The sequence below is a fragment of the Halichoeres trimaculatus genome, unplaced genomic scaffold, assembly GCF_033239565.1.
Source record: "Halichoeres trimaculatus isolate MK-OKI-2021-1 unplaced genomic scaffold, fHalTri1.1 fHalTri1_scaffold_2, whole genome shotgun sequence".
NCBI lineage: Eukaryota > Metazoa > Chordata > Actinopteri > Labriformes > Labridae > Halichoeres > Halichoeres trimaculatus.
The window spans coordinates 24,933,392-24,956,635 of record NW_027437180.1 but is presented as its reverse complement, the minus strand read 5'-3'; the positions used below and the strand labels follow the sequence as shown (position 1 = coordinate 24,956,635).

At 39.5% G+C, this 23,244-nt stretch overlaps 1 protein-coding gene across 1 annotated transcript in view; it reads left to right on the top strand.

Annotated features, from left to right (window-relative positions):
- The window catches only part of fhip1aa (FHF complex subunit HOOK interacting protein 1Aa), a 32,222-nt gene extending 10,621 nt beyond the window's left edge, over positions 1-21,601 (top strand). Inside the window, exons 2-13 of the mRNA XM_074662278.1 lie at positions 729-797; positions 3,656-3,879; positions 8,677-9,357; positions 11,012-11,170; positions 11,301-11,387; positions 12,487-12,654; positions 14,443-14,522; positions 14,732-14,934; positions 15,980-16,987; positions 17,089-17,267; positions 17,443-17,563; positions 19,393-21,601. Of these exons, the coding sequence (XP_074518379.1) occupies positions 3,769-3,879; positions 8,677-9,357; positions 11,012-11,170; positions 11,301-11,387; positions 12,487-12,654; positions 14,443-14,522; positions 14,732-14,934; positions 15,980-16,987; positions 17,089-17,267; positions 17,443-17,563; positions 19,393-19,589 (2,994 nt within the window). The 5' untranslated portion in view covers positions 729-797; positions 3,656-3,768 and the 3' untranslated portion in view covers positions 19,590-21,601. The remainder of the gene's footprint in view (positions 1-728; positions 798-3,655; positions 3,880-8,676; positions 9,358-11,011; positions 11,171-11,300; positions 11,388-12,486; positions 12,655-14,442; positions 14,523-14,731; positions 14,935-15,979; positions 16,988-17,088; positions 17,268-17,442; positions 17,564-19,392) is intronic.
- The last annotated feature ends 1,643 nt before the right edge of the window (positions 21,602-23,244 follow it).

Below are 23,244 nucleotides of genomic sequence, written 5' to 3'. Positions count from 1 at the left end.
AGTGAACCCGGTGTGTTTTTTTTCTCGAACAAAGCAAATGTGAGTCCATATAAAAACCTTTGAAACAAGTGCTTGATGACTCCTCTTTATCACACTCACCCACACACACTGACGTACACATCTATCACCATCTGTCTCTTTCTCACTCTTTGTTTACATGACATCACGCTTAAATGAAAGGTTGCTCGTTTCCAAAAGACGCCACATTTTTAAATCCTTTCAGACAACACAAATACAGAGTTTTTGGGGTCAATGTGTTTTTTTTTTTTTTTTTCAGAAATAAGCTGCTAAGTCATGTGAATTGATTTCTGTTTTGGATTGGTGAAGGTGTAGAAGAGGGGCAGATGTAATGTGGGTACCAGATTTGTCACATTTCTCACTGAAAAGGACAAAAGTGTGATTGTCCAACCATGGATGGATCATTAGGATGTAGAAAAACAGAAATATTGGGCTTACACACAATTTGATGTATTTTGCTGTAACTGTCATATTTCTTGTACCTCCACCTACAGACTTTCTCTTACCCTGTTTTTCATTTCTTTCTCCCTCCCCCTCTTGCGCTCTCTTCCCTCCCTCACTTCATGTAACCTCCTCCCTTCCATCTCCATCCAAGAGGCGTTTGCAGCAGCTTACTCATGTCCAGTCACTTCCCAGCACGCCTTGCCTCTCACATGGACACTCATTTCCTGCTCGTCTCTTGACATGTCTTTTCCTCTCTCTTTTTCCAGTGACAGCCGGACAAAAATGAGGACCTTGTCTTCCTAGCAACAAAATCTCCTGAAGATGTTCCAGCAAAGGTATGAAACCCCTCAGAGACCCACACACAAACACACACATGCACACATTACAACACACTCACCACACTGCTTTAACATTCCTCCTCAAGAATCCAACCAGCCGACTCTCTCTTCTAACTGAAAGCAGATGGCAAAAGTTTGACTGCATGCCTTGTTACACCTAAACTCTGGGCCTGGTTGGGATGTTTGTGTAGTATAAAGTTGATTCAAAAGGAGGGGGTAAGCTGTGATTGGCTGAGAGGCTGACATAGGGGCAGGCTAAAGAGAGGCTCCAACGTGGTATTGTGGCGTGCAGCTGCTGCATGTTTTACAGTTGATCCCCTGTGGTGACAGCATAGTGTATATGATCTTGTGTTGTTTGGTAAAAGTGTTTGTCCTGAACTCTTGTTGGTGCTGTCATGCGAACACACTGAACAATGTTCTTTTCTTTTAGGCACACATGTTGCTGAGCTGCACTGTTCCATACATTTATCAAAATATTATTTATTTCTTATTGGTTTAATTTAAATGGCACTTTGTGAACAATTGAAGTCCTGCTGAATATTAGACCTACTTTTTTTTCTTACACTACTGGAAAGTTTACATTTTAAGTTATATAAACCAATATCTAAAAAAAAAGGCACTTTTCGATAAAGAGGCACACAAAATTGTACTATTGTATAAAAAAGCTGTACTCTCAGGATATTATTACACCATTGTGGGTTTAGCATCAGTGGTTTGGGAAAATAGATTACTGTATCTGTGAAACGGCTTGCCATATGAGTTGGTTTAGTCATTCACTTTTCCCTAAGAGCAAATGTGCTAGCAACTTTTAATGTGATAGCAGCACTTGTATGCTTAGGTTTGATGGCTAAATTAGTAAACACTATAATTCCTCACCATGATACTGTGAATATTGTCATTGTTAGCATATTGGAAAGCCAGAGTTAGCATTTAACCCTCTAATGGGTAGGCTACTGTCTGGGGCGCTAACATAACTCCATGACTCATAGGCTGTGCACCTATACCCATCATGACATGCTGTTTAGAAGCTGAGGCTGGTACAGACATTTTTCTCTCCATTAGAGGAAATAAGAATACATTTGGCAGTTTTGTTTGGCAGCATAAGTAAGTGAAGAAACATATCTTAATTTCTACCCTAGATCCATTTTCTTCCCCTAGTTAGCTCCTTAAGGTCCAGCAAGTAAGTAAAGTTTATCAAGTGCTAGCAACTTTTAGGATGCTAGCAACATGTGCATGCTGGAGATAAAGAGAGAAAACAAGGTAAATATAGTTGCTCACATTTAATAATTGAAAGCTGTTCTTGTTAACACATTACTCATTAGAAAGATAGCATTTAGCCACCCGGGTAGGTGCTGTCTTGGCAACCAGCATGGCAGGGCTCAGGCCGTCTACCAACACCCAGGGTTTCATACTTTGTAGTGCCCCAGGTTAAGATGCAGAGTATCCCAACAGATACATGTAGTAGAAATGTAGCATGGAATAGCACCATGTACAGTTACGCCTGGTTGCATTTTGAGTTTTCATTGTTAGCCTCTCTGACCTATTGTTTCCAGGCTGGTGTAGAAATACATCACATAGACTAGGTAGGGTACTTAATATCACTTCAAATTTTTGATACATTTTTTTTTTATAAATATTATTTGGAGTTTACACTTATTCAATTTATCAAGCTTCTGGTCTCTATGGCAATGGCTAGCTGTCTCATCTTCTTGGATGCTATTTTCTCACTCACCCTCAGCAACCGCAACAGATGAGAAAGAGGGTCAAAGTTCAAGGCAGGGTTCAGCCCTTCTCAATTGTTTGCATACGACATGCAAAATGTGTACTTTGTCCGCATTGTACACGCACTGCATGCAAAGTATGTTTGTTGTCAGGGCAGCTGGAGTACATGCTGTAGAATAGAGAAATGGTTTGTCTTGTTAAATGATGGAGAGATCTTGTGTGAATCAAGGGACAACTTTAATAAACATGATGCATCATATCAGATTCTAACTATAGTCAACATTAACTGTCTGCAAAGAGAGGAAATATGAGGAGATAAGGCACATCTTAACATCCTTCCACTTAAAGTGCAGCCATCTACCTAGAAACTAGATGCCGTTTAGAAGAAAACTAGATCTGCTCTCTATCCCTCCTTGCTTAAAGCCTTTCCCTGTATTTTCAGGGAAATGTTTGTCTTGTTCAGGGCAGTCAATCTTTCCACTTGCGTCCTCTCCAATGAAAACAACAAATTAGCTCCTTACTGGGGAGGAAAGTGGGCATCTTCCAAATTTCCGCTGTGCCAATGTGAGTGTTGGATCAAAGCTGCAGAGCTGCCCTCAGGTTACTTTTAGCTAAAACAATATGCATCTTTTTTAGACAAATGGTGCAGACCTTAGTTATGTCATTTTGAAATGAAAACACTAAAATATTTCCCACCAAATTCATGCATAAGCCACAGTCATCTTTCCCTTCTCCCTGAAGTCCCAACGTTCAGTCAGAGCCGTTCACACCCAGTTACTGTTTGCCCACTGATGTAAAAAATGTTTGTGTAATAAGAGCGATGTCAGGGGGCCTGCAGGAATCCACTCCAGGCGTGTGAGTTAGTCCAAAAGCAATTTGACAGTTCGGTCTGAAGCCCAGAGTGCAGCAGGCGAGTCTCTGAGCCAAAGTTAAGCAAGATGTGTCTCTCCTCTACTGAGTCATCTGACTTTGCCTGTTATTGTTCTCTTTCCTGCATGCCTGTCATAGCTGCTGTCCAACCATGCAGAGAGAGAGAAATTTGCTGCATATCATTGCATCAGTGCTGCTCTGTATGTGTATTTGTGTATGTGTGTGTCATGATGTCTTCTTGTTTGCTTTTTCTGCATCCTCAGGACCTCTGTGATTATCCCTCCTCCCGTGGTTTTGGTTGCACTCAGTAAGCAGTCAGGAATGTCCTCCTTCTCCTGCCTATGACATGGTTTAACCCACGTACTACCTGGTCACCATGATGATGGCCTCCATGGTCGCCAATGGAAACCGAGATGGGCAGTCTCTGGTCCTGAAGGGGGTAGATCCAGAGACCTGCATGATTGTGTTCAAGAACCACTGGGCTCAGGTTAGTGCTCGTGCTGAATCAAAACTTCAGGAGCTTGATGAAATAGTTCCAAGTGTTATTTACAACAAAATAGCAGGTTTGGTTCAACCAGAAACCTTTGCTGTGTATCACGTCCCTCTATTCTCTGTGTTCACTTTCTCTTCTTCTCCTTATTTCCTGTCAATTAAATACAGAAACACCATCAAAAGCCCAAAAAAGTCAATTTCAGTGTCATTTTTTGTTTATCATCTTGTCGCTCCTTGAATTTTTTTCTTCCTCCGCTTTCTCTTTAGACACTATTTTTTCTTCACTTCTGTCTCACCAGAAGTACAGCTTGACAGGCAAACTTCAGTGCTGTCCTAACAACTACAACTACAGTACAGCTATGGCTGGCTGAGTCTTGGCAGAACGTTACAGACTGTGTCAGCCTATTGGCTCTGAGCGACTGCATGTGTCCCAGCTCACCCTTGTGGGTCCTGGCAGCCTGAGAGGCCTAAGTCCTCCCACGCTGAGATCAACAAAACCTACACACACTGTCAGGAGTTTGACAGTGGCCAGGCAATGAGGGGATAGAAAAGTGTGCTGGTAACTCAATGTCAGCTACATCAGAGGCGGTCATTGTGGGGTCCATGTGGAGCTCTGTGTTTCATATAAAGTTTGCCATCAGATACGCTTGTAGGGATTAGCAGTGTTTGGTCACAAGGGGGTCTGTACCTTTCAAATTTGAAACAATACGATACTGATGCCCAGTACCTAGCAATGGGTACCGGTACTCAACGGTACCAATTTTCTGTACTTTTTTATGTGGTAAAAAATATCAATTTGTTTAATAATGACGTTTTTTTTTCAATTTGACATATTTGTTCTTCTATATATAACCTTGCAATGCTGTGTTCATTACCAGCATGGAAAATCACCTACTGTTCCACTCTCTCACAGTCACAAGGATGCATTTAGGTACCTAAACATGGCACCTTTTGATTTTACATGAATCAATACCCAGCACTTTTGACAGGATTCGGTTGGTACCTGTAAAAGTACCTAATTCGGTTCCCATCCCTAGTCACAAGTGGGGAGTTTCACCTTAGAATTAATTGTTAGCTGTATAAAAGATGTTGACATACTGTGACTTTAATTTTTCCATAAAAAGGAACATGAAATGAGTTTTGTCATATCATTATACAATATGATGTTGAATTGTGGGCTATTCTGTTGTATCGTACCTGAACAAATTGTGTTGTGCAGCATTGTATTCCATTATATCTCATGTCGTATCCTATTGCATTGTACCCTATCATGTGGTATTGTTGTAACCTATTATGTCATATCGTCTTGTATCATATCGTCTGGTAACGTATCATCTGGTCTGGTCATGCAGCATAGTGCATCATATCTGTGTGGAGCAGAATAATAAATCAGATAATATTGTATTGCACCATATAGTAAAAGATGGAATGGTATCTTATGGTGTGTATTGTATCATTTGGATTTTGGACCTCCTTGAAACATAATTACATTATAACATAAAAGGAAAGTTATATTGTGCTCTCATGAGTTAAATCACATGCACTTAAATTTGATAAAATCTTAAAACTTCAAAGGGAGAAGGGGAAAATTCAAACTTTCACAGCCCATGCTATGAGACTGCGGGTGGAAGACAGAAACAACTTTTACATTTTTGTAGATTATAGATTTTTTCTCTAGTTCAGCAGTGGCAAGAGTGTTTAAGTAGGTATGAAATAAGAATGATATATTTTTACTAGAGTAAAAATATAATCAAATTGGTATTATTTCTGTAAGAAAAGTATTTAATATGAATTTTAGTGGTTTTAAACCATAATATTTGGAGCAGGACTGAAACAAATTTAGTATTAAGGTTCATAATTGCATCTGGTAAGAGAAGTTTGACCACACTTTGCAGACAATTAAAATAAGGATGCTACAGTAAGTGGACCTTGTGCAGAGGTTTTGATTTGTCTTTCAAAAACTTCATCGTCAAAGAAAGACGGGATTTAGGCTGCTCTATTGACACACTTTTCTGTGAAGGATGTTTTGGTTGTTGCAGTCAGATGAATGTGGAAGCCATGTGTATGAAGTGAGCTTAATGTTCTGAATACAAACTGATCCCAAAGCTACACGGCTAAGTCAAGACTGGTGACAGGCCTGACACTTGTCGTAGAAGCAATGTAGGAATTTTATTTCTACAGTTTGTTAAATGCTTTAAAACCGCCATTAAGTCCTATAACCCCTCCATTACAATAAGATTGTTGTTGTGGTTTAACATCAAAGGTTTGCGCCTCAACTTGTTTTGTCAAAATCTTTTTGTGTAACTCCTCTTATGCAATGAGCTCAGTCTTGTAAGTTTGTTGCAATTTTTCTGCTTGATTTTCCTTTTTTTCCTTGTAGACATTGATGTAATCAGAAGCACTTGGCCCTGACCAGTCCCTCCCACTGACAGTGGTTAGAATAAAAAAAGAGAGAGCTCATCGTCCTGAGTGAAAGCTTGATTTGCTTTAGGCAAACTGGCTGCACAGTTTCACTCCTGCAGTCTTATTTTCTTGCATAGTTAACCTGCAGCCAGATGAGAGTGCTCTCAAGTTTGGTTTCTGTTTGGAAAACCTTGAAATCCGAGACGACTTTGTGTTAGTGATATCAGCCTGGACCCTGTCTAAGAAGCACTGCAACCTAATTCATTGGTAGATAAGGCTTGTTTTCATTTGCTGTGTGTTATCTGCCGCTCTTTGGCCTCACAGAGCTCATTGTGTTTGTGGTGACACGCAAAATGATCTGTGTGTTGCTGCCCGCTGCCAGCAGAATTCAACTATGGACAGTGCAGGCAGTTACTTTCACGCCACTGAGGCTTTGCAGAGACACTGAGTCATCCTATTCATTCAAATGCCAAAGTTTTATGAATGTTTTTCTGTTTGCTGACTTGTAGAGTGAATGTGGAAACGCTCCTATCCAGCATAGATTTCAAACATCTCTGACTGTGCTATCAAAACAAACCAGAAAAGTGACCCTGCATCCCCACTGATATGAAGTTTCTCTTCATGTGTTTTAAACCAAAAATAATGTTTTTAAGCTATTTCTGTGCTTTTATTTTTTTAATATTGAGAGACTAAATAATTAGAGACTCTTTATGCAGAGTTAAAACGGGTGGTTCAGATAGCAGCCTGAATCTGCTGTTTTGTATTAATAATGCATAAGACAGTCCTTTGCTTTAGGCTGACTCATCATAAAACCCCTGCAGATTAAAGACAAGACACCACTGTCAGCAAATACAGATCTAATGTATTGTTAGAACTTTTAAAAGAAAGTTGTAACACCAACTCAAGCATAATTTTGCACCATTAGATTTGTGAGTAAATTTAATTTCCTTGTGATTTCAAGATCCCTACTTTTAAAACTTAATATCTGATGACACAGAAGTGGATCATTAGTTCTATTTTAAAACCTTTATTCATTTTGGAATCCTTCACTGCTGTACAGGTACTTTCTGGCAGTATTTGACAAGCTATTGGAGCAGTTATAACTTAATAGCAAAAGAAAAACACGCATACCAAAAGAACATAGTAAGAAAAAAAAATCCTTTCAAAAGAAAATTACAGAAACTTTTAGAAGGATTTTCTCCCTCAGTTGTTTTATTGGCTTCATTTCCTCTGCCACAATTTTATTTTTTTCTGAAACTTCTTTCCTGCAGCAACCCAAAAACCATTTTGTAGTTAAGCTTTTCATTTGAGGACTCAATCCCTTAATCAGATTTTTGTCCAGTGTCCATATTAAGAAACTCCAAAATAAAAGTAGAATTAGGAATACATTGTGCACTGTACTATTTCTTCACTTCAGTTTATCACAAAAACAGACACTCAGCTGACTCTTACTAGAAATGTCTCAGTAAACCGTGCAGCAACTCTCCAGTACATTACAGTTTTATCAGACTTCTGACTCTACTGTATGCCCACTAAGTAAACCCTGACCTCCTCCTCTCAACTTGTTAAAATCCTGGAGTCTGAGTCCAGCTGATCCCCGATCCTCAGGCCACTGGGCCGAGCCCCAGCAGGCTCGACACAGATTACAAACTTGTGTTCTCGTGTTTCCATCAGCCATGCCCAGTCCTTTTGTGTACAGCGGGTTATTGTCATGGCAGCAGGGGCAGGCTGGGGACACTGGCTCCTTTATTGTGACTCTGGTTTCTACACAGAGGACACATAAGGGAGGGTCAGGGATACACAAAGGACTGTTTCACTCTGTGCTAGCGAACTGACTTTATTTGCTCTGAGCTGTAGTCTGTTTACACCATATTGGTTTAGGATTGACATATAGATGAGATAATGAGGAAACACTTACCTGTGCGTGTGTTGCATAGGTGTTTTTTGAAAAGCTGTTAACAATATACTGTACACTATGTTGTTGTTAAAGCTTAAGCTGTTCTTGTCAGCGCACATGGAAACTGATTTAATGCTTTTTTGCACTTTTTAAATCCCTGCAATCAATGTGGTTCTTCCATGGATCTGCTTGATTGATTTTCTGTCTGTCTTTGTGTTCAGGTTTTCCTCTATTCAAAGGTGAAGACTGAAGTTTCTCATTAGCTGCTTTTTATGCAGCCTGAAAATGCCAACCTTATTGCATTCGTGATAAACTTAAAAGTCAAACTCTATGAGTTATGAATGTATAACTTTTTCATCTGAATGTTGTTTGGTAGCCGAATTGGAAAACTTTTAAAGTTTAGAAAGTTTGCAGCAGCTCTTTCTTGAAAATCAAAGGTTGTAGGAATATATTGTGTCAGTGTAATAATATTTCTCTTCTTTCTTCTTTCAGGTGGTGAAGATCTTAGAAAAGCATGACCCCCTTCGCAGCAGCTCCACCCTGTCCTCCCTCAGTGTCATCAACCTCAGCTCAGGCTCTAATGGGGGCCCTCGTTTTGGCCCCATCCCTGGAGATGAAGCAAGCGCAGTGCAGAACTATGTGGAGCACATGCTGTTCCTGTTGATAGAGGAAGAGAGCGGTCATGGCGGTGCCATGGGCCCCATTTTGGAGTTTGTGGTGATGGAGAACGTTATGGAGCGGCTCTTTGTGTGGAGTTTGCGCAGGGAGTTCACCGACGACATGAAGCTGGAGCAGCTCAAGATGTATGAGATGCTGGTGGGTCAGGCGCACCAGCCTCTGCTGCATCACAAGCCCATCCTGCGACCGCTCATGATGCTGCTGTCATCGTGCTCGGGCACAACAGCGCCGAGGGTCGAGGCTGAGCTGGTGCTGCTGCTCAACCAGCTGTGCTGCGTTCTGGCAAAGGACACGTCAGTTCTTGAGCTGTTTTTCCACACCAGTGAGGATCAGGGAGCAACAAACTTCCTCATCTTCTCGCTGCTCATCCCCTTCATCCACAGGGAGGGCACAGTGGGGCAGCAGGCCAGAGACGCTCTGCTGCTCATCATGTCGCTGTCTGCTGAGAATGAGCGGGTGGCCAAACACATCGCAGAGAACACATTTTTCTGTCCGGTCAGTCCAAACAAGGATTTTTTCTATCCTTCTTGCTGTCTTTAACACTTTTTTTCTGATAAGTATCTCCGATACAGTTTCTATTTCTTTCTAACTTGTCCTTATTGAAGAAGAAGAGAGCATTCGTCTTCTCTCATAGCTCCTTTCAGACACCCTGTGACCCTGTTAAACGTAGTTAGTCTTATATACGGAGATGAGATCATGATTCCACTTGAAGTGAAACATCCCTGGCATTGAATGTCAGACATTCATTTGATTATTGCACGGTTGCAAGCTAATCCTGTGCAAATAATGCCATTTAGCTATAGCTTCAGACATTGCATGAGAAATAGCTTTTGATTTGATGCCAAGTTTACAACTGGAGTCTGAATTTAATTTGTTCCACTGCGCAGACTGCAAGGATAATCCTGTACAGGATATATATTGTGTACATCAATGCGAAACTGATTATGCACTGTAATTATAGTTAAATTATGGTGTCTTTTTGTGGACTAGTGTTTGAAATCTTAACCTGTCAAAATGTATTATTGCTGACTTTTGAAAAACAGTCTCAAGGCATGAATGCAGTAATTAGTGACCCCATTTCCATATCATGACGTTATAGGAGGTAAGACTCTGCTGCTCAAATATTTATAGAGCTGACCTGCAGGAGGCACAAATCACATGTTTGCTGTTCTCCTGCCTGTTCTTCTTCCTGAAAATGCAGGCTGCTGCTCTGCTCTAGGTCTGCATCAAATTCAAGTCCTCAAAAAAACCAACAACAAGAAAACATTAGAAATAAGAAATAATCAACATTTTGCACTGTATCAGCTCATCTGTGATGTTGAAAGTGGAGCTTATTGCAGAGAAGCTGTACACATATCATTTATGCAATAGACTACACACTTCTTCATAAATGTTCGATAAAGTCCATAAAATTCTCTCTGAGGTTACTTGATGTCAGTTTATTTTCTTTTTATAAGACTGTACATATCACATGATACCAAGTATACAGCATAGTTTTCTTGCTTCATCAAAACACTTAACAGGCCTTATCTTTACAGTGTAGTTTATTGTGGATACAAGCAGCCTAGTAGCTTAAACAGCATTAAGGATTACGTGTTGTTGTTGTTTATAGAAAAACTATCAGTGAAGCCTATTTCTACCTTTTTATAACACTCATGCTAACATGTCAACAGTACCATTGCTCCCATGCAAAAGTTAAAATTGATTTTGCTGATAATAATTGTTTTCATTCTCTTGGTTAAGCATGTTAGCATGTCTTATTTAGGCAGGTGAATCTCATCAAAACTGCACTAGAGGTTTATGGGACAGAATTTGGGGATATTAAGTTGTAAAACGACGTGGCCAAATTTACTTTTTTACTTTTTTTTTTTTTTTAAGGTTAAGAGGTTAACAAAGTTATTGCAATTAATCCTGCGCCTTAAGCACACACATGAGATATTTCAGTCCATTAGTCTATAGTGTTGCATCTCAGTTTCTAAGCAGATTTTCAGATGAAAGAAGTCTTGAAATACTTATCACCTTGTGTTCACTTGTAATTTGGACTTCCAGGATAGATCTCCATTGTCTATTAAAATGTGAGTGAATTAATGAGCCTAAGAACAGAGATTGGATGAGCTCATTTGATGCTGATGTCCCTTTCTCTCCACAGGTGCTAGCCACAGGGCTGAGCGGCCTGTACTCATCCCTACCCACTAAACTGGAGGTTCCCAATGAAGAGTGGCACTGCCTTCACAGAGAAGACTGGCTCCGTATGCCGTCCCTTGTCCAGTTTCTCAACTCACTGGAGTTCTGCAATGCTGTCATTCAGGTGCAAACATGTGACAGAGCTGCATGCACGCATAAAAGATTTACTGACACATGGTTTATTGCTGTAACCGTTTGCTCGAATTCACTTCTGATGGACATGTTCCTTTACAAGTATGTTGACTTTGCTCCAGGTGGCCCATCCTGGTATCAGAGACCAGCTTGTTGGCTACATCTACAATGGATTCCTTGTGCCTGTTTTAGCACCTGCTCTACACAAGGTTGGTACTTACTTCCTCCCTATTCTTTACTGCTAAATATGGAGAGATATAATGTTTATTTCAGTTAATTATCAAGTATTGGCCATGCTCCTTTACAATTTAACTGTCGAATGAAACTGTTAGGGGAGAGTTGAATGAGGACATGGATACCACCCTTGTATTTTCCCTGTCAGCACAACATGAAGCACAACACCAGACAATTAGCTTGTCCTAGCATAAAAACTGTTAACATTAAAACAGCTAGCTAAGCTCCTACAGAGGCTAAACAATTAACAAGATACTACTTGTATTTTGTTATATCTGTGCTAGCTCACAGATATTTCTTTATCTTGAAGCTATAATCACTTTCTCCCTGTTTCAAGTCTCTCTGCTAAGCTAAACTTAGCTAAGCTAAATAGCGTCCAGCTGTAGCTGTAGTTGCTGCACTGATCTGAAATAAGTGTCAATCTGTTCTTATTATTATGCAATAAAATTAATAACAACACCCACCACATGCATCTTGTCAACTTTAGATTTTTTGATCAGTGGATCAGCACAGGAAAAAAACAAAATCTAGGAATAAATTCCCCCCAAATAAAGCAGTAAGTGACCAAGTCCTGGATAATCAAAAAGTTAGAATAAATACACCACTAATTTGATTTTACTAAAGTTAATGTATATTTCAAACATGTTTATTCCAGGGATTAAAATTTTCTTATTTAATTCAAGCATAAAAAAGTATAATTTTTTTTTCCATGATGCAAAAATGCTAATTTAGAAGATTTGCATGACTATGAGAAGGTGTTTGCTTATAGGCTGCCTGACGACACTACAGAGTTTGTCAAGGATATGAAACCTGAACACGCTTGATGGACTAATTGAACTTGGATGGTTATTTCTTGGGACTGTAATATAATGCTTTAAGCTGAACCAAGTATTATAATTCTAAGGTGGTGTTGATTTTTTAGATAAGGTGGCCAAACCAAACAGATAACATTAAACACTATTGTTTCAGAAGTTGAGGTGATGTGTACTTCTTGGTTGGTCTACAAATCCTAACCAAAACCATTTCTCATTGAACTCAATTGACATGTTTTCCTTTATTCCTTGTTCTGCATAGCTAACCCTTGAAGAGGTGATGACAACCACAGCATACCTGGAGCTCTTCCTGAGGAGTGTATCAGAGCCGGCCTTGCTGCAGACCTTCCTCTCCTTCATTCTCCTCCACCAACATGAAAATGTCCACATCTTAGACACTCTCGTCAGCCGCATAAACACTCCCTTCCAGGTACAGGATGAACCCAGCAAACTTGTAAACTCTTTTTTCATAAAACATGAACACAATAAACACAAGGCTGGGTTTAAAGATACCATGACTCATGCTTTACAAAAACCTACCTTAGAGGCTCTTGAACCTTTAAATGTCAGCAACACTGTGGGCAGACTAAAGCTGTGGTGCTGCTGAGTTGCAGTGACGTAACAAAGCAACTTATACCTGCATTTCAAAAGGGTCCTGTATGTAAGACCAGCTTGTATTTGTAGTTAAGAAGAATGAAATCCTTAACGTAAATAACTTGTGTACACTTTACGTTGGTGGTGTTCCTTCCTGTGTTTGCTTATGGTCTGCTCCGACTGGCCTGAAACTCAGAGAAAAACAAGAAACATGTTTGCTTTTCAAATTTCTGACGCCAAGCCAGGTTAAATATTGACTAACATACAAATATTCCACATTTCAGCCTTTTTTATGTCCCTGTTTTGCCTTCTTTTTTGTTATAAATGGCTCTTTGAAAATGGCAGCAGGTAGGTAGTTCTCCTTGTTGTGCTTCCTGCTTTAAGATTATTTAAATTTTACTGCCTGGGCTAAAGGAAAAACTGACACTATATGATTTACATCTTGAAGTTCAACTAAAACTATGTTTATTTGCACACACATGTGTAAGCATGCCAGCAGCATGAATATGTGGGTGGCAATATATTTCATTTTGTCAGTTGCTTGGCTGGTCCTCAGCTTTGGCAAAGACTTAAATACATTTTAGTGTCGGTCATGGTCCCAAACAATGCATTCATATGACTTGCCGACTCCCTGAGCCATAAAGCATGTGACATATTCATCAGTCTCAGCTGTAGTTTGTGTTTACAACTGGTTGTGAAATGCCTGAAGAAAGGTGGTTACCTTGGTAAATGCTGCTTCACCAGTGTGGGTTTGCATGTATGTTAGCATGTTGGTGCTAGGTACACATCATGGATCACAGATGAATTTGATATTTATGAAGTTAAACCAATGTGTCATCTGAGCTATGAGTTTTTCAGGCCCTTGTTGAGGGGATAGGGCAGAAGAAAGAGCAGGAAACTTGGAGGAAAGAGTGGAGAACCACACGCGCAGATTTGAACCAGCTTTGATGACTTAGGCCTCTCAACACGGGTTGCATGACTGAATTGCTGAGCCAAACCACCAACCCCATGCATAGTTTAAATGAATACATTAAGGATAACATCTTTTTAGTGTTTTGTGAAAGTTTGTGAAAACGTCTATCATGATTTTGCAGAACCAAAATGTGTACAGTACATTCAGTACAGCAACGTGTAATCTGCAAAGACGTTAAGAATTTAAAAAAGCAGTTAAAGCAGTGAAAAGCAATTTTCACAGTTTCTTAGAGCAATAATTTTTTCCTATTTTTTTCAAGAAAAGTGATTAATTTATTTTATTTTAAAGTGTTTGAGAGGATTTAGTTACCATCCAGTGATCAGCACTGTTGCCTCACAGCAAGAAGGTTCCTGGTTAGATTCCTGGGCTGTATGGAGTTTGCGTGTTCACATGCATGCATATATTCTCACAGGGTATTTTAGCTCTCTTCCATGTTCTAAAACATGCTCATCGCGTGAATTTGTTATTCAGTATTGTCCAAATTGTCGGCCCTGTGATAGACTGGTGACATGTCTGGAGGGGGACACTGCCTCACCCCCAGTGAAAACTTGGATAGGCTTTCTGTTGCTCATTCAAAACATCTCTAGCTTGACTAATAATGAAATACCTTTTGTTGTCATGTGCTTAACTTTGTTTTTCTCTTTTCTGTAGCTGGGTACTGTGTCACTGGCCCTGTTTCGCACTCTCATTGGCTTGTATTGTGAAGATGTGATGCTGCAGCTGGTTTTGAGGTGAGTCCCACACACTTGCTCACACCTATCTCAGCTAATGCGACGTGTTACATTAATGCCACATTCAGTTGATTTACAACTGGTTGAGCTTTTACTCTTCACTTCCTGTTGTGCAGAGATGTATCCATCTGTCTGCATGCACCTTTGTTGACGCTTCTCCCCCAACCACCACCTGTTGATTGTCCTAATGTTCCCATCTGCCCCCTCAGGTACCTGATCCCCTGTAATCACATTATGTTGAGTCAGAGACGTGTGGTGAGAGAGAGGGACTGCTACTCTGTGTCTGCAGCCAAGATTCTGGCGTTAACACCGTCCTGCTGCTCGCCTGATCACAGCCCCCCGCCCCTCAGACAGCTGGAGTCCATCCTGTTTTCCAAGGGTGGAGAGACTCCTGACACTACAAGCAGTTCAGGTAAGGCAAACAAGACATTTCAGAAACATTTGGGAAAACTTTTTTCAACTTTCTTATTTGATCTGCAACATCTCCAATTTGGGAACAAAAGATTACTGTAATTAAGACGTGAAACACAAGGACTCAGAGGACAGTAAAGTTATTAAATTAGCTATCACTTTTGTGAAATCATCTAAAATCTTGATAGAAAATCTGCACACTGAAAATGGTGTTACTATCCCTTGAGTTTGAGTCCATGATTAAACTACACTACTACTGGATAAAACCGCGTCTTGAATGTAAACCAGATATAATGCTGTAAATTATGACAAATAACTATAATCACAGTCTTACTTTTTGTCCTTTTTGTAAGATGTCAGTCATGACATGACTGTCTCTATCAGGACAATGCTGCTACTCATATAAATGGCAACTGATTGTTTACCATTTTAGGGTTTATTATCACCATTTAATGGCTTTATGGAGTAGTGCAGATTGCTTAGATGCACAGAAGCAGTGTTGTCAAAACCATTCAACCCGTGTTCATGAGACTGAGCCCTTTCCACAAGCAGAGCACGAGGAAAGAAAGCTGCTAAATTTTAATAATGCTCTGTGACACCGCTGAATAAACATTTGTAAACACCGTATGTGCTACAGATTACACAGATTACATAAATGAATGAATGATTTCCAGCTTTTATAGATGTTTGAGCGCCTCTAAAATCAGCTGCAAATTGCATTGATTCAAAGAGTTTTCTATTGAAAACCTCCTCTGAATGAGCAAGTCTTATGATTGGAATAATGGTTGTGTGCCAACAGAACAAATAGAGCATATCAAATTCTGCTGAAATGGTTTTAAGCAGGATGCACTGCAAGGTGTTGATCTGGATTAGTCTGGGATATGAACAAATAGCTGGAAGGATGATGAATATTTTATCATATTTTGAGATCCTACAGCATCACATCACTTTCTCCTCTGTAATTACACGTCACACTCATTAGCCGTGCTCTGCAGTGAAGAGGTGTACACCAGCCTTTATTAACACTTTCTGTTTGTTTCTTCCAGAGGAGAAGGAAAGCTTCTTAGAGCAGGATGACGGATCAGGTAACTCCTGCACCATCGGATCAGAAATCCACCTGGATGTCAGCTACCTTCATTACCTCTATGACGCCCATCTGGGCATCAGCCGCTGCCTTCGAGCCTGTCAGGTGTGGTCTGCCCCTTACGATGGAGAAGACCCGCCTCCTGAGAAATATCAGCCTGGGGTCCTGGAGGAGTCGGGGCTGAAGGGTCGTCAACCCCATTTGGCTCTCAGAAGGGTTCCCCTCCTGGTAGCACCCCGCCCTCGACCCTGCTTGCCACCAAGTACAGAGCTAGCCTCTGTCACTCAGCTGGAGCTCGAGTGGGATGATAGTTATGACGCGGGCCCAATGCAGATTGCTGAGGCTCCTGAGGAGAGTAAACCTCCAATACAGGTACCTGCTGAGCCTCCAGTACATATCCAAGAGATGAGAAAAACAGCCATCATGTTGGTAAAAGGCTCCTACATAGAGGAAAATGAGTTTCAGGATGATGTCAAGGTGTATGATCTTGTTGCCAAGAAAGATGCCAGAGATGTTGAGCGTGTTAGACTCAACTCAAATGGGGCTAAAACACAAGAAACTAATCAAGAATCAGCAGATGCTCCCCTTAAAAACGGGCTCAGCGTGACACCTCCAACTTCTCTGACAGCTGGTAACAAGAACAGCTCAGACTCAAAACTCAAAATTCAGACGGATTGTAATTCCAACCTCCAAAATGCAACTTCTCCTGTGGCGGCCGACGACCTTTTGGCCCAGTATGAGGAGCTCATCCGTACATTGGACTCTCAAGCAGCTGGAAAACAAGTCAAAACTGATGAAGAGATGAAGAAGCCTGTTACACCTACAGCACCCGCAGCACCTGCAGAGGAGGAGGAGGAGGAGATGGACTTCACCTCCTTCTCTGCTGAGACACCAGAGAGGATTCTTCCACCATTTGGGACCAAATTTTCCAGCAGTGGGGCGGGAAGAAACCATTCAGTGCCTTTCACTGGTGAGTAAAGACGATCCTTCTTCTGCAGCTTGTGCAGTATTCACGAAGCGTTTAATCCTAACAGCACAAATAAGAGGGTGTATACGTTATTTCTGTTTCAGGTCCATTTGTCAGTGTGCTGCTGTCTCGTATGGAGAACATGTTGTCCAACTCGCTTCATGTCAACCTGTTATTGACGGGCATCCTGGCACAGTTGGCAGCTTACCCTCAGCCTCTCCTGCGCTCTTTTCTCCTCAACACTAACCTAGTTTTTCAGCCGACTGTTCGCTCCCTTTACCAGGTAACACATGATATGACCAGCTAAAGTGAGCCTTTGTTTTCTTTAGTATGAGATTATAGAGAATCACACATCTTTTCTTAAGACTAAACACTTAAAGTAAACATCTTCCAGCTTTATTTTTTACAGTATAATGCTGCACCTGTGATCCTTATTTTTTATTCTGTTTTGTTTTCAGGTGTTAGCCACCTTAAAGTACCAGATAGAAGACCTTGCTGCCACCAGGAAAGACTTCCTGGAGTCTATCACTACAGCCCAGCACTGGCTACTGGCCAGAGAGAATTTAATAATGGAAGCAGGTACAGCTATACTTTCTGTTTATATCTCAGCTGTGGTTAGAACCTGTGTTTCAATTAAGATCTACTAACACACAAGTATAAGTGTGTACTCAAGTATTCAAAATACTCTTTTTTCAAATCCCGCTAAAATTGAAGTAATTTTCTCTTGATGAATAAATTTGTTAAATTGAAAAAATCTTACATTTTATTATTAAATTTTTTTTACTTTTTACCACATAAACACAAAAAAGTACCGTAAATTGGCACCGTTGAGTACCAATACTGATTGCCAAGTACCGAGCGTTGGTACTGTATTGTTATAAATGTGAAAGGTACCCATCCTTAGTCAGCAGTTCATTATAGTCTTGGCAAAGTTCTGAAATGTGACTTTTCATGTTATCCCCACATAAATAATGAAAAATCATTTATACAGTTTTATTTTGTTCTGAAAGACACAAACAAAACTATTTGCAGGGTCAGCTCTGTGTTCAAACAGCCCAATGTTCCCACATTTCCAAGACTTTATTTTTTTTCCATGCACAATTAGGCCCTATGTTCCCACAGCCCAGAAATCATCAATCAACAAATTACAAAAATTCCAAGACGAAATAAAACAGGCTGATTGAAAAGGGTTTCAGCTGAAGCCGAACACTTGTTTTCATTTCTCAAGTCAGACAAACAAAACCAGATTTTGGAGAAAAAAATCTTAGAAATGTTCGTCATAGTCATACTCCTGCTCCTGCTGTTTGCTAGACAAAATTAGCATTCCAGCTTATTTTACAGTTCCTACTTATGACTCTTGTAAGCTTGTGTTTGCGTTAGCAGATGACTGTTTCCAGTCACCTTGCCCTAGCATACGTTTAAATTTAGTATTTTCTGTTTCAAAATCTAAGATGGGGTCAAGTGAAACACTGCAAGTTGGCTAACAAATAGGAAACATCAATGTTAAGCCAAACCAAGTAGTATGCTAATGCTAATGACTAAGCTAATCTAAATATGGTATAATTTAGAGCCCAAAACACCAAAAAGCAAACTCAAAGCTACAAAACAGAAGTGGTAATGGTTGTTAATCACAATGTCAGTTAAGCCAGTTTGCAAATGATGGTAGCTACATGTTTCATCAGTTAAGTTTGACTTGTCTGTTCAGCTGTTAGGCCTTTTGAGAGCTAAGGGTCTGCAGAATGGCTTTCATTTTAGGAAGAGGAATAATATTAGTAAAAGGAAACATGTATTTTCTGATTTTCATTTATTTATATTTAAGGCAATGTAGCTAAACTCTATCTATAAGGACAGACATGTCTTCTCAGAATGGAACTGTTCCTCTTCTTCACACTCGCTTGCTTCCAAAAATGGGTGCAGCTGAAAGCATATCTGCATTCTTCTGTTGGGAATTTGAATAAATTCTGCTTGATTTCCTTGAGCCATGAGTCTCTGTGTTTCACACACAGACTTGTGTAAGCCTTTGGAGTATCAGGCTTAGTTTTGGACAAGGCGCCCTGCAGTTTTCACAGTGATACAAGCAAGAAAAACAAGTTGTTTTGAGCATGTTTGTGTAAATATGTGAGCCAGATCTTTTAAAGCTGGTTTCTTGAAAGAGAATTTCTTAGTTGTTTAACTGAAGTACTCTACTTTTTTTGTACATGCTTGATGTTTGTTTGAAAAAAAGTAACACTAGGGATCACAAATTTCTGCATGGAATTATTCATTAAGAGGGAAATCATTAACAGGGGTATATCATGTTCACAAAAATATTGTGAAGTCAAACTGCACAAATATTTCCTGCACATGTGCTTTTTCATCTCTTTGCTTTTCCTCAGTTAGTGTCATTTATCAAATCCTTATTTTCTCAGATGAAAGCAGCAGCAGACGCTCCAACAGTGGTGAGGTGGGAAGAATCTTAAAGAACTCGCCTCCACCAATACCCAAAGCCATCTCTCTGGACCGGACTGAGGTCTTTGCCACTGTCCTGTTCACAGAGTTCCTCAAAGAGCTGGCTGCCATTGCACAAGAGCACTCCATCTTATCATACATTCCTATGGAAGAGTGATCACATCTCAGCGGACCCTCAGAGACTCTAACATGGTATTTTTTTGTGTTCTTTTCAGGCAGCACTTGATAAAGAAACCTTTTACGTGAAGTGCTTTTCATCGCTACTTTTTAAGAATAATGGTGTATTTATTTTCCAAGCAAAGATAATCAGTTTTATGTGATTACAGATTAATCTTTCTACTTTTGTTAATGGGGTTGGCACCCAACATGGACGTCCAAACTTTTAGTTAGAAAGTATTTTGTACAGCTACACCAGCTGATCATGCTCATAAGCATAAGAGCAAGCTCAAGGTCCACCAACCAAAGACTGTAGGCATATTTTTATGAAAGCAACACTTCTTTTGGGGGGTCTGCCCTAGATCTGAATGTCTTCTGCAACCAGCTCAAACCACAGCTAGCGTGTGGCTGGTTGATACCTCGAAGGCCTTTCTCAGGTGGAGAGCTGTCACCTCTCTACCACTGGCTAACACACCATAAGTGAGCACCTTACAGCACAACATGTCAACCAAGGTTCTATCTGTGAAAGCAGGACTTTATTTTTCTGCAACTGTTACAAGACTTCAGTTTTCTGTTGGTCATTTCTTCTTTCACAAAGTGGTGTTTTTGTGTGGCAGAGGTGCATTTGTATCAGTGTTTTATGTACACTCATCATGGTACCTCAGGAATTCTTTTTGAGCTTGTTCTGTTCTTTCAGTTCTTCAACAGCCTCTGGGTGGAGCAAATTTCCTACAATGCACTAACTTTTCACATCAGTGGACTTCACATGTTCTTCAGATGGGAGCACCAAAACACATTTTATTCATGTAGTCTAAATTTGCCTTACTTAAGTGATGCTTTATCATGTAAATACTGTAAGAACACTATGCAAATCATTGGTGTATTTGGTGTAATTAAGTCAGTTTTGGTTATTTTCAGAAGGGGGTGGGGTATTTAAATTAAAGAGAGTTTCTACTGCCATATATTTTTAATGAGGTAGATAAAAAGCTAGTTGTTTTGGTTTGTCACCATGTTGTAGTCAGTTTTTGTGTTGGGTGTTTTAGTTGTGAGAAGTCTTGTGGTGATACCTGATTACAACTGTTACTTAGGGTTTTGTTTGCCTTTTATTTCAGTCCAGAAATTGTTGTGTGATTGCTGAATAATTTGAGAGGAATATTTTGGTACAAAGGATGTCTCAGCTGTCTAAATGAATTTACCAGAGCAAAAAAATCATACATACTAGTGCCTGTAATGTTATTTAATTCCACAATATGCCTGATTTATGACTACTTTATGAAGGGGAAACACAAAATATATCTGTTCACCCTCAAATAAACTTTTTTTAAGTAGCTCATTGTCAGAGTGCTAGGAAAGGCCATAGGGACTGAGAATGTGCAACACTTTTTTGTTTAAATTGCTTATTTTTAATGCATACCATTTGGATCTTCAAAAATCTGAAATGTTCTTTTTTTAGAGTTCAACTCCTGAAAGAATAAAGGATTGATCAAAATGTAACTCATGTTGTGTCAATGTGAACAGAGACCAAGACAAAACACATTTTTATTTAAACTTGACTTTTATTTTTAGAGATGTCGGTTTCTGAAATTCAAATTGTTTTTGGAAAACATGGTGTTGATTATGACCATTAGCTCTTTCAGTTAGTCCAGCTAATACATAATGAATTAAATCTAACTCAGAAACCCGTTTTTGTTTCTTTCAAATCCATCCAGTTTCTACTTGATGCTACACAGGCAATGAATTATGTTGTACAATCTATGTGTGTTTCAAAAGTCGCAGTGCAGATGTATTTTTGTATCAATATTTCTGTCTCCAGTAAAGGACTTCCTCAGAGCACTTTATCAGCCTTTCATACGTCAGTGCCACTGAGACCCTCAGCCTGCACGGACACAACACAGCACAACAGTGGCTATCTGAGCAGCATTGTGGCATGAAAACGGGTACTGTAAATATAATTTTAGACCGGATTCTGTCTTGGTAGGTTGTTCTTCCAAAGATTTATCCTCTCTCACACTGTTTGGCCTCAGTTTTCCATCCAAGATGCAATCAGGTTGATGTGTGTTGCTGATGACTCTTAATAAACAATTCATGAAACATGAAACTGGGTGTATTGAATGTATTCTCTGAAAGAAAGATTTTAACTATACACCAGGGGTGGCCAACCATTCAGAGACCCAGAGCCACAAAAATTACTGAGGTACTACAAAGAGCCACATCACACGCATGGTTTTACAAACCCACTTCCTCTCTCACATAAATGAAATGACATAAAATGAAAATCAGTACATTTCTATCTATCTATCTATCTATCTATCTATCTATCTATCTATCTATCTATCTATCTATCTATCTATCTATCTATCTATCTATCTATCTATCTATCTATCTATCTATCTCTATCCAGATAGATAGCTATCAGTGACTGAGAGGAGCAGATGTGGAGAAGAGAAACCGAAACTTAAGTAGGCTATCAATGTCATCACCCAAGTATTCATCAATAGTGATCTTAACATTGGCATCAATACATAGATATTTTAGATTGATCAGCACACCACTACTCATAATAATATCTACTTTTTTCATGAATGGATCAAAGAGCCGTACACTGAAAGGCAAAATGCCACATGTGGCTCGCGAGCCACAGGTTGGCCACCCCTGCAATACACCTTGCATTTTAGCTTTCAGCTTCAGTTTGAATTACCTTTTAACTCTTTTGCAGGGGATTATATGTGATGGATTCCTGGTCCCACTGTATAATTAGTTGTCCTCTTTTAATACAAATTTTCATTCTTAAACAACTCTTTTCCCCAAAAAATTGTTGCAGTCTTTCACTGTTATTTTGGATTAGGATACAGTTGTATTCTCTTGTTAAACATAACAAGAATCAAATGCTCAGAAGTGACTGAATGTGAGGGGGGAGCTTTTAAATGCCCTTCATATTCTGTACACCAACACATACTTGCATGCAAAAGTTAAATTTATTTTCTCAAAATACACTGTGATCTTCAAGAAAATATCACAAAGATCAATACAGAAAATCCACTGTTTGAAATAGTTAAGTACATTATAATACCAAAACAAAAAAGGATTATTATTAATTCAACATTGATTTTATTTTCAATAAAAGGTGATTTTTTTGTTTTATCTGTAAGTAGGATTCAGAGCACAATTATTGCTAAATACAAGCTCTAAATTAAGACCTATCCCAAAAATATAACTTAATCAGTCATGATGAAGATTATGCAATAAATCTGCACCTTCATATCTGAGAGAATCCTGGTTGAATAAAACATAACAGAATTAAAATCTAAGTCAAGATAACAGGCTTCAACCACCAGGGGGAGCTCATTGACCACTCTCCTGTCTGACAGTCTGCTGAAAGCTGAGTTTCTGTGGCCTCTCATAATCAAGTATCTGTCACATCAGCAATTTCCTCTTCAGCCAGTGAGATCTTTTAGGCCTTACAAACGACCATAATGGCTAATAAGGCAGTTAAAAATGACACATGCAATTATTCTGTGTCTGAAATGACAGAGAACTCAGAAATACACGTAAATGCATGAATCTACATGTATTATGCTCACTTCTATCAGGGTTTTAAATAATGCACAAAAAAGAAATGTGAAAAGAAAGACAGGTAGTCTTCAATAGAAGCTAGA